Source organism: Microsporum canis, genomic scaffold (assembly GCF_000151145.1).
Source record: "Microsporum canis CBS 113480 supercont1.1 genomic scaffold, whole genome shotgun sequence".
In the NCBI taxonomy this organism is placed as follows: Eukaryota; Fungi; Ascomycota; class Eurotiomycetes; order Onygenales; family Arthrodermataceae; genus Microsporum; species Microsporum canis.
This window is the reverse complement of record NW_003299169.1, coordinates 2,907,585-2,918,431: the sequence shown is the minus strand read 5'-3', so window position 1 is coordinate 2,918,431 and position 10,847 is coordinate 2,907,585. Positions and strand designations below refer to the sequence as shown.

General features: G+C 48.5%; 3 protein-coding genes across 3 annotated transcripts in view; all 3 read right to left on the bottom strand.

Moving 5' to 3' along the window:
- The window catches only part of MCYG_01065 (conserved hypothetical protein), a gene marked incomplete at both ends in the record, with an annotated part of 3,740 nt that extends 686 nt beyond the window's left edge, over positions 1–3,054 (bottom strand). The window contains one exon of the mRNA XM_002850915.1: positions 21–3,054. Within this exon, the coding sequence (XP_002850961.1) occupies positions 21–3,054 (3,034 nt within the window). The remainder of the gene's footprint in view (positions 1–20) is intronic.
- Positions 3,055–5,250: 2,196 nt separating this feature from the next.
- On the bottom strand, positions 5,251–6,145 carry MCYG_01064 (uncharacterized protein; the record flags this gene model as incomplete). The annotated part of the gene is made up of 4 exons (XM_002850914.1): positions 5,251–5,291; positions 5,502–5,673; positions 5,771–5,905; positions 6,089–6,145. 4 exons carry the CDS (start codon positions 6,143–6,145, stop codon positions 5,251–5,253), a joined length of 405 nt encoding a protein of 134 aa, XP_002850960.1.
- Positions 6,146–7,465: 1,320 nt separating this feature from the next.
- On the bottom strand, positions 7,466–8,839 carry MCYG_01063 (conserved hypothetical protein; the record flags this gene model as incomplete). The annotated part of the gene is made up of 2 exons (XM_002850913.1): positions 7,466–8,160; positions 8,221–8,839. The coding sequence occupies 2 exons, from the start codon at positions 8,837–8,839 to the stop codon at positions 7,466–7,468; spliced, it is 1,314 nt and encodes a 437-aa protein (XP_002850959.1).
- Positions 8,840–10,847: the final 2,008 nt, after the last annotated feature.

Below are 10,847 nucleotides of genomic sequence, written 5' to 3'. Positions count from 1 at the left end.
CCATTGAGCATCCTGGGTACTGGGTATCGAGTTTTCACCAGTAATTGTGTCATGTTCGCTGCGAATTGTTGGGCTGAATGAACGGAAATCATCTGAACCCATGGTATCTCTGAAGGGGGCAACAGCTTTCTGCTGCAGACGGCGAGCATGGGGATCCGGGGGACCTTCACGGATGAAGTCAATAAGCTCAGAAGTCTTGTTATCTCTGGCAAAGACTGCTGGACGGGCTTCGAGACGGGGTTTGTTTGCTCGAGGAGTGCTTTCTCTCGATGCCCTTGGAGGAGCAAGCATACTTGGTGAAAGTGAACCTATGGTTGCGGGTGAACTTGGAACGGATCTTGCAGCGCGAACGCTGGTATTAAGGCGAGCAGCAGCTGGGTGTAACCCGTGGTCTGGCCCAGTGGAACGGATGAAGTTAGCGAAATCTCTGACAGACGCATTGTCTGGCCTTGCATCTCGTGCCTGTGGAGCTGTCACTTTAGTCTTTGGCGGGGGGGTAGGGGGGTTTCGAGCAAGCGGGGATTGCGGAGAAGGGGATTTCGAGGGCGATCGTAGATTGGGTGATAGAATCCTGCGACTATGCTTGCCACTTTTGACTGAGCTTGTATCAAGTGAATCGGTAAGGTCAGGTCTGGTAGCTGCCCATCGAGGCGAACCGGCTTCCTCCATCTCCCTCATGTTTCGTGGTGTCAGGGTATAGTGAATCGTCTCATCACTCTTCAGGAGATCCTCGAGAGCTGTTGATCCGGTTCCACTACCATCACACGACCCTCTCACAGAGGCCGATAGGTCTGATGGCTGTCTACTGCTTAGGCCCCTGATCCTGCTTGAGCCTTGAGAGACACCAGAACCAGAGGTGATGGGGCGTTTGTCACGTTGGCTGTCTGTACTCCCTGATCTGCGCAGTTTGCTGGAATCTCGAGAGATGCTACATGGCGGAGGTGTCACTCGTTGGACTGCGGCACGTTCTGAGCCAGGGGATACAGAAGGAGCCTGTCTTGTGGAACAGTTTGTATTAATTTTTGTGAGCCATGCTCTGCTCCGTGGGTTGACGGAGCGTTCGCTTTCCCCGGATAGAGAAACTTGGTCTGCAAGTCGTTGCGATTGGACGGAACTATGCCGTTCTTGCACGGGTGTGCTGTCAGTCACTTCGGTCAACGGGGTGAGTCGAGATCCCTGGCTGGGAGAACGAGCGGAGTGTGAGATGAAGGATGTTTCCACGATGTTTTCTTCATGAGTGGATGAGGCATCTCCGAATGGGTTGCTGGTAGGTGGTGGACCAGATATCTTTCGGGATCGAGCAGGCCTGTAGCTTGGTTGCTCGTCGTCAGTAAGGGACGAAGAAGAGTAGTAAGCTGGGTTTCCGTCTGCAATGTCATCACAAGTAGTGATGCGTGCAGAACTGCCGCTTGTCTCTGGCGCAGCTGTGGATTCTGCGGATTTCGTAGAATGGGACTGCGAGACATCTGGTACAGTATGTATCGAGGAGATGATGCTGCTGGAATCGCCCATTTCGCTGCTGGGAGGGGAGACGTCCGGCTCCATTGAATCATGGCGATTCACTTTCCTGGCACTGTCATGCGAGGGAGTCTGAAGGCCATCCATTTCAGGAGTAGAGTCAGGACCAGCCTGTTGTTCTTCTTCACCGGTCGTCTTCTTCTTTTCTATCTCAGGTTCTTCTGCCTCGGGCATGCTCTCGAGGATCTCGTCACGAGACTCTGCAGCGGACGAAGCGGCACGCTTGGTTCGCGGAGGAGAATGGAAGATAGGCGTGACATACATCGATTGAGGGAGAGATTTGGAGCGAGAATGAGTGTTTTTAATACTGTTTGATCGAGGAGGAGAGGACTTCACTCGCGGCGAGTTGCTCCTTGTCGATCCTGGGGACCCGATATCAGAGCTAGAGATGAACAGACTTCTCGGACGCATCGAGCGCGCAGGCAACGCCACAGCGAGTTGTGAGGTGAAACCGGGCATCTCAATTTCATCAATGTCATACTCATTAAGTGGTAGAGGAATCTCCGCTGGGTTAACCGATTCCGTGTTTTCTGAAACATGATGATCAGAAGCAATTTTGCGGCCAAAGGGGAATCCGTCAAAGGTGTCGACGGTACCAATGCTGCTGCGGGTGCTAGTTCTCGAGGTGCAGCCACGCTGTACGAGGGATTCTCGAGATAGCGTTCTCGAAAGCATGGGGAGTCTTAGGTTCTTCCTCCAGGTGCGCCAGAGTCGGCCCAGCGTTGGGTTGAGGGCGACCTTCTCGACGTCAACATCGTCAACTATCAGCGTTCCACCCTGGTACTTCCTCTCGTCGTCCTCGTCCGAGAAGCCAAGCCTGGAGAACGCGTTTTCTCCGGCAATAACCAATATGTTCTCGGCGATATATTCCAAGATCGAGGTGAGAAATATGGCTGCTGCCGGCGTGAGGATTCCGACGTGGTTGGAGAACCTGTATGCGCAGGCGTTGGTTTCGTTTAGCCCTTCCCGCTGAAGGTGTTCCTCTTCGTCGTCCTCCTCCATATCACCTAGTCTCGCATATACCATGCATCGTAAGCGGGTCAGCTTCCACGACCGTTCGAGCTCAAAGTGGCCTGTGGGGTCTTGGTTGCCTCTGAATTCAGCCAATTCTTCCTCATCACTAGTGCCCATGTATTCACTGAGCTCCTCATCCGCGGCTGAGACGACTGCGCGGGCGAGCCTGGGCTTCAACACATCGGAGACAGCTGGTCTGATGGCTGATAGCTTTGTAGACTTGGCTGCCAGCAGGATGTTGAACAGTATATGGTCGAGGAAGCCGTTGACGAGCACGAGAGACGGTGGTGTGACTATGGCGTTTCCTGGCTTTCCTTCTTTTGGTTCTAGAGGGTTGACACCGTAGGACGCAGATATCAACTGTGTAGCCGCTGAGATGGCGACGTACTGTGGTGCTGGGTTGACGAGCGGCGGCGAAGGGACACCGACCTTGCTGCCAATACCACCGCTACGATCGTACGAGAGACTGGTACTTCTCGCACGCCTAGCGGCCATGAAAGCAGACGGACCGTCGCCCTGCATTGTTTTTTTATTATTATTATTTTCTCAATATATCTTTTTTCTCTTTCCGTGAGGGTGAGTCTGGCGACTTTCTCTTCGTTTTCACGCAACCATTCGGTATGTCTGTATTATTTGTATATCGTGGGTGAATCTGGACTATAATCAGCAATTCAGTCCATGATCTCTCACTCTTTCTCCCGCCCCCTGTATAAAAGTCGACTTTCGCAAACAAAGGAGGATCCCGTCTGGGAGGGATGGTTTGATATCCCGTCTGCTGGAGCCCGCTCAGATGTGTATGTGTGTAGATATATATAGGTATGGGTATGTGTATAGGCTCCCAGCCCCAGAATAGAAGCGGGAAGACGGGAGAAACCAGGGAAACCCGGCGGGAAGGGGAACCTACATATAAACAAGTTCCGTAGCGAGCGACTCTGGTGTATAGGGATAAAAAAACAAGAGTCCTGGCCTGAAGGTCTGTTGCAGGCAGAGAGGATTGAAAGAAGGACAAGACAAGAGAAGAAAGACAAGAGAGAGTGTCGGTTCCCGTCCAGTTGCGAATTCTCGAAGGGACAAGACAAATATGAATTAGAGTAGATATTTCCTTTTTCCTTCTCTTCTTCTTCTTTTCTTCTTTCTGGGGCGGCTGATGTTCGTATATATGACTTCTTGGTGCTTTTTGAGTCTATCTCGCCGCCATGTCGCGGGGAGCGATGTGCAAGATTCCCTTTGCTTCCTTTTTCCTTCTTGACCGGTCGAGTAAAGGAGTGTCTGAATAATTAGAGAAAGAGAAAGGAATTAAAAAAAAAAAAAACGAATGAGAGAGTGAAAGCGTGTGTGTGGGCGTGTTAAAGGGTCAAGGGGAAGGCCGGCTCAGGGGCAAAAAAAAAGTAGCTCTTATAGCCACAGCTTCGACCTGCACAAACGAAGAGTTACATGCACAAGATCGAGAGCAAACACAGAGAGATCCCAATGTTCATCCTCTGGTGGAGTCTTTTATCCTCTCGTGTCTGGAACTCCCAGCGCGGTGCTTTCGAGTAAGGATGTCCCTGGTTAATATTCTAGTAAAGAAGGCTTTTACTCCGTCCACGACTCCAGTCGGCCGTGATCGATAATCGATGATCAGCAAAAGAGGCGAAGTAGGAAGAAGGATAGGAAGAAGAAAAGAAGCCCGTCTTCTCTTGTTGAACGGGGGCAGCTTATATCGGTTTTTTTTCTTATTATTTCTTGACTTTCTCTTGACTACGGAGTTACTTTTCTTCTCTCTCCCTCTTATCCTTCTGCCCCAGATCATCCAGCAAGGGGCCCTGCGTCAAATCACGGCATATTTCTCCCGTTAATACGACCAAAAAGATCTTCTCCATATTGTTCATCCTGGAATAACTCTCTCCAAGGCGAGAGGGGAAAAGGGGGGGCAGTCCCCTTCGATTTTGCTTCGTTGGCTCTTCCTCCAGCCTGTTACTCCCTGTCTACTATGTACGGATCGGGACCCCTGAACCAGATCCGCATCACTCGGTCAAAACGCTACGGATGTGTGTACCAGGTACATCGAACTTTTCCACTGCCCACTATGGAGAAATGTACTTTACATATAGTCTTATACGTATACGCTACCGGAACCATAAAACCACTATCATGGGGCGCGGGCTCGATGGCGGCCACTAGCTCTGCACCATGGGAATAGTCTGATGCTCGTCCTGCTGGTTTTCTCGAATCCTTGGAGGTGATACTTCTACACTCGATACGAGATAACTATAGACAGCTTGACAACTAGAAAATCTCATGGTGAAAAAGCATCATGGTCATGTCGGTTGAGCTTACACACACGAGCAGAGTCGGAAAAGGACAGAGAAGAAGAAGCAAAGAAGAGACTCCGCCTCCACGTTGCCCGACTTGTCTCATCCATGCTTCGGTTCTCCCTCCAGTCAAGAGAAGAAGAAGACGAACAAGAGAGAGTCATTGACATCGCTTTGCCGTTCACCGTTATCCTTCAGCCTTTGTGGAACACTAGAGCCCATCGAGCAAACGCTGGTTGCTGGACACTGTGAGACGACACGGCGCAGACACCAAAGGGCGAAACCAACTTCTCTCTTCCCTACATTGTACCACAAATATGCCCAGACTTTTCTCTTTCTTTTCTTTTTTTCTCTGCTGAAGTCTTATGATTTCTTCTTCTTCTTCGTCCTTCTCATGCGCAAAGGGGGAGAAGACCCATTTTATTTAATTGACTTCCTGGTCCATCGTTGCTTTTTCCGATCGGCCTAAATTCAGCTCCCCCTGGTCAGACCCAATCATGCTTATATTTTTCTCTTTTGGCCAAGAGCAAAAAGCCTTGTCATATAGAGAAGACCGCAGGTCGGTCAGGCTCTTCCGTTGAGCAACTTTGTTCTCTTTTTCCCTTCTTGTCCGACGGTTGCCCGTCGCCCGTCAGACAGGCATAGACAGACGGATGGACAGTCAGACGGACATACAGACAGGCAGGCAGGCAGACAGACAGGAGAATGCTCGGGTAGCCTTCGGAAACCCACACCAGACAAACGTTACATAGACCAGGCAGCCACCCACGGATCTTGTAAGATCTTGATCATGCCGGACCTCCGGGCTGCCCAAGTGGCATTGGAGCATGGACGCTGTTCTCTCCTCCTTTTCCCGGATAGAACATCCGTCGGTTTAGTTTCAATGTTTTACATAGTTATCAAAATCTGGCTTCGTTTCCCGTGGGAATTCGCAACCAACAAACAACGCTCGCGATGACAACCAACAGGAAACGCCACGTTATACCGGATGCATAATACTGGCTATTCCCCTCCTTCCTTTTCTCCATTGGAAACGACCTTGGAGAATAACTCAAAAGTCGGCTGTGTACATATGCGCACTTATCCGCCCCATAAGTACAGGTACGGATTTCGAATTCTGCAAGGCTCAAGACGACGATCCGTCTTTTCATACGCAATCAAAGGAGCCTTGCCGTTTCTGCAAATACGGAAGCACATCCTTCTTGCCCTCACCACTTGCCGTCCATGGTCCAGCCTGGTCTTGATGGCATTTCCCTACATACCAACCTAATAGCTTCTTTACTCTCCATCTGCCATATATAGAAGTCAAAGCCGGCCATGTATGGAACTTCCCACTGACACTAATGCACATACTAATGTGCTTTTTTTCTTTTCCACTTTAAACCTCGGAACTTCATGGAGGCAGATATACATACGATCTTTATGCAGCAGAGGCAGCTTTTGAAACCCGCATCCCCGTATCATGTTGGCCTGACACATGCCTTATGCAAAGGTGTCATGGTCCTCTAGCTGTCTCAGATGCTCCATGCACGCTCCCAGCAACGCTCGAAGCACGATCTAATTATAGGATGTTATGTCTTGTGTATACATTGGAAGGGTCTGTGTCACCGCTATATACATACACCCGTAGACTTCATCATATATTAACAATATATAAATTATAATATATTAATTTGCCCAGGAGATTATATGCGTACTCGGTAGATTATTCCGTAATTCTAACTTACCCAACGCCCTTTCCAGCCTTCTTGTTTCAATATCGAGCCGAAGTAGCTGCAGAGTAACGAAACAGGCAGCCCATCCATACATCCGATCCCTTTTCCAACACGGTCCAGCCCTCATATACTTACACCCGAGCAACAAATATATGAAATGTAACCAGCTTGTACGGAGTACTCCATATATTTACATAATATACTCCAGTTAAGATCAAGGATTGGAAATGACGATTACAGACAACGAAGACGTAACCTTTGCCCTTATTGGCTTCCACACGCCTGGTTTATTTAGACGGAGACGCCGTTGGAAAAAAAAACGTCCGCTATGGAGACCATCGGATGGCGTGCATGAACGCTCGATGCAAGAAAAGGAATGACGAGACAAAGAATTAGTTGTTAATTTATACCCAAAGGAGAGACATTTTTCGATGCTTGTGCAGATCATAAGAGATCTTCAATTATTGTTCAGTTCAGTTCTACGATAGTAGATCTAGTCGGCTGCTTGGCGGGCGATGGCAATCATTATCATTATTTCTCTCTACTAGAAGGAGGAAACTATTTATTCGAACGGTTGAAAGCGCCGCAAGTGATCGTTATTCATGCGTCTAACGTCCTTTTTTAACTAATCGTTTACCTTTCCCTTTTGGTATAAGGGCCGAGATCCTCACTAACCGCATGTCATTGAACTTAAAGGGGAAAAACATCAGAGAACAGCCAGGCAAATGAAACAGAAATCAAAGCAAAAAGGGCAAAGTAGTATTGGGCAACCCTAACCGAGAAGAAAGGGGCCACCGGGATGGTTTTCTGTGACGGGGAGGGTGGGGAGAGAGGATGCAATGGTATCCTCTCATGGAGGGAAACGAAAATGAAAATATCAAAATCCACCGGAGCTTCATATAGCCCCTTATCTATGCAAGACTATCAATACTTATCAAGTCTCATCGCCCGGTGACAGAGCGGCTCAATGAGTTCACTGGCCAGCCACCGAGTCACGTCATCGGCCATGTACATGTCTTCCACATCGAGAGTCTCTTCCAATGCAGATTGAATAAGTCTGCGGGCGTCCGTAAACCCGGAACGGTAGATCACCTTGTCCTCATTATCAAAGGAGACCGCCGTTGTAGTAGACTCAAGGATATCATCAAACTTGTCCTCGTCAACTAAGTTAGGGAAGAAGTTCTGAAGGAGCTGCGAGATCCTGTCGAGGTATTCGTTGACATATATCTTTGTATCAGGTTCTACTCCTTCAATCCCTTTTGAATCCTTTGGAAGGGTACGGGAGCGCAGTACGACCTTGCAGACATGGTTTGAGATGGTACGCAGACCATTGATGTATGCGGTTAAGAGCTGCTTATCTAGGTCAAGGTGGTCTCTGGAATGCTCGTCCGGATCGTCGTAATCCTCATATAGGGCGAAGCTTGCTGGATCTAGGGACTTTGCCTTTGCTGCCAGGGCAATTTGGATCTTCTCTTGAAGAGTCATTTCTGGTAGTGGTTCGGTAGGGGGTTCCATTTCCCAATCATATGTCTCGGTAGGGATCACAGTTTCGAGAGTGGGCGCAAAGTGAACTGAGCGCGAGAAAGATATAAAAGAGAATTCGTCTTCAAGGCCTAGATCTATAGAAAGTTAGCTGGGGGGCCTTCGATACTGCGCATATGAGTGAATCGAGCACTCACCTTCAACCACCTCGTCGCCGTTGACGGAACATTCATGGTCAGAATAAGAGGCATCAGACTCAAATCCTTCCTCGTCGTCATTCTCATCCTCATCCTCATTATCCTCGTTATCCTCCTCGCCCTCTTCATCTTCATCATCTTCGTCTTCATCATCATCATTATCTCCCCATTCATTTTCGTCATGGCATTTTTTAGCCACTGGGTGGTCAACATGTGCCTCAGCAGGGCTAGGCAGGGTAGATAGGTGGCTGATATCTACGCCACCTTGTTGTTCATCGACAGACCCAAAGGAGTCGGTATCAGTTCCATCACTAAATTCATCATCTCCATTTTCTCCATCCGACTGTAAGAGCTCCTGAGGATTCTGCTGAAAACGAAACTGTCCGTCCTCCCTTAACATAAGCTGGACCTCGGATTTCAAGTCGCTCGACAAAGTAGACACAGAGGAGTCCGAGAATGAAAGGGTAGATGATCGCACCATGGGAGTGGAAGTATATTCTGGTGCTATGATGGTTGTCACTGTATCCTTGGGTTCATCGGATAGATATGACCTTTCATAGGGGTCTATGGCACCCAAGCGCCGCCTTCCGCTTAGGTCGAGGTAATGAAACGCGGACATGATGGCACAGTATTGAGGACTGGCCTCTTCCTTGTATCCTGATCCGGTGTTGAAATTCACGATGGTTGAGTATGCGTTTGTCTGAGGACTGAGGCCGAAAAAGAGACCACAACGGAAGGACATCTCTTTGCAAATTCGAGAAAGATATCACTTTCTAATACCCTGACAAAAGAGAAGAAAAATTTTCTCTTTCAGACTGTCCTCCCAGCCCCCGCACTAGTTTACCAGAGTCGATGGGAAGTGAAGAATTTTTCTTTCTGTTGGCAACAGAGGTGGCTGGGTTTGTGGTGTTACTCAATACAGAGTTTGATATGGCAAAGAAGCGCCGAGGTGAGAGGGGGAAAGAGGAGTATCAAGTATCCTGGACGATCGAGACAAAGGTAGGTTGTTTGTATGATATAGTATTCGCGACGTGAAGTGATCGAAGGTGAGGAGTAATGTCAGAGTCGTTGTCCACAGCAAATACACACGGGGAGTCCCCCCAGATGGGTTCCTGGGGGAGAACCATGATGGGAAAAGGAGATGGCCTTAGTAGGCCATTCTGACAGCGCGAAAGAAGAATATGCTAAACAAGGATAAATCACTATAACTTATTATCTTCACTTCCACCGACTGATGACTTCTCCTTGAATATGGTCTTCAACAACCTCGATGAAGTGGAAAAACAAGCCAACTACTTTGAAGATCGGATGCTGGCCTCTGGACATTCCTGCTTTGTCTAAAGTGCGCGAGATCGAGTTTCTTCTTCCAGCAACAAGGGATACCGCTGGAAAACAGAGGGATATTGGGTTGTATTTTAATCTGAATATCGTTCTTGAGGCCTGAGAGCATTTGGGTATGAAGGTATGAGGTTGGGATAGCTGGATCAGAAGGACGGAGGAGTTCGCACGTGAGTTTGCTTCAACCCGACTCCCAGAGCGTCAAAGGAGCAGGTAAAAGGACCTGGCTGAGAGATCAAAGCAGAAGAGACGCCGTCGTTCTCGACAGCTATTTACTATAGGACGTTTTTGAGGGGATGTCGTTGCTGGTGGACGTTAGGTGGGCATCGCAGGTTTTCCTTGTGACGTTCGTTCCCTTAAAACTTGGGAGGGAAGAAAAAAGTGAGGTTCGGCTGTGTCCGGGGGGCGTTGACTTGCTGACAAAACAGTGGATGGTACCCCGGTACTTCCAGCCCCGCGTGGATCGCACCAGAAACACAAGTACCTCGACACCAACCAGGGTTTTCCATGGCTTTTTGCATCACAATATTTGGCTTGCTTTCGACGTGCGGGCGGTAGGATGGCTAGTTTCTATACAAGAGTGTGATGTGTATAGGATATCTACATATCTTCTTACAGAGAAGTATCGGACTCCGCCAGCATGCAGAAAATGTACGCAAACCTCCCAGTATCATACAGGCATCGACTTCACCTTCAACTTCAACCATCGATTGATCCCCCTCTCTCGTGTCATATTCAGCAAGCCTTTCGTGTCATCTTTCAAGTTTTTTTTCCTCTTTTCTACTTCTTCAGCCAGGGGAAACGCCCAAAAAAGGCCCCTTGAAAATGCTCCGTCATACTGCGTCATAGCAAGGATCTCCCACTCTCGCCGCATGTTAACTATTGGCTGGTTTATATTTATGGTTGTGAAGTTCTTCTCCACGGATATTTCCTATATAAGCACCGATATTTTGATAGAAAGACATAACGAGTCTACGGAATCCTCCCCGTATCCGTGTCGTGCAACCCGTCCAGCGTGCCAACAGTGTTCTGGAATACAATATCACCACGCCTGATCACTTCGTCGTCCCCTGGAGGTTGGATGGCGCAGCCCAGAAGGCACAATAAGGCACACTCGGGTAAGTGGTACTTGAAAAAAAAAAAAATTCATTCTCTATATTATTATTATTACCTGTGAGAAAGGCCTACGGAGAGTGTGATACATAGTCAGCCGGTTATCCCCCCTCGACTTAAGTACTCCTGTTAAACAAAGGGATTACGATAGAGTTCAGTGTCAACTCTGGTAATAT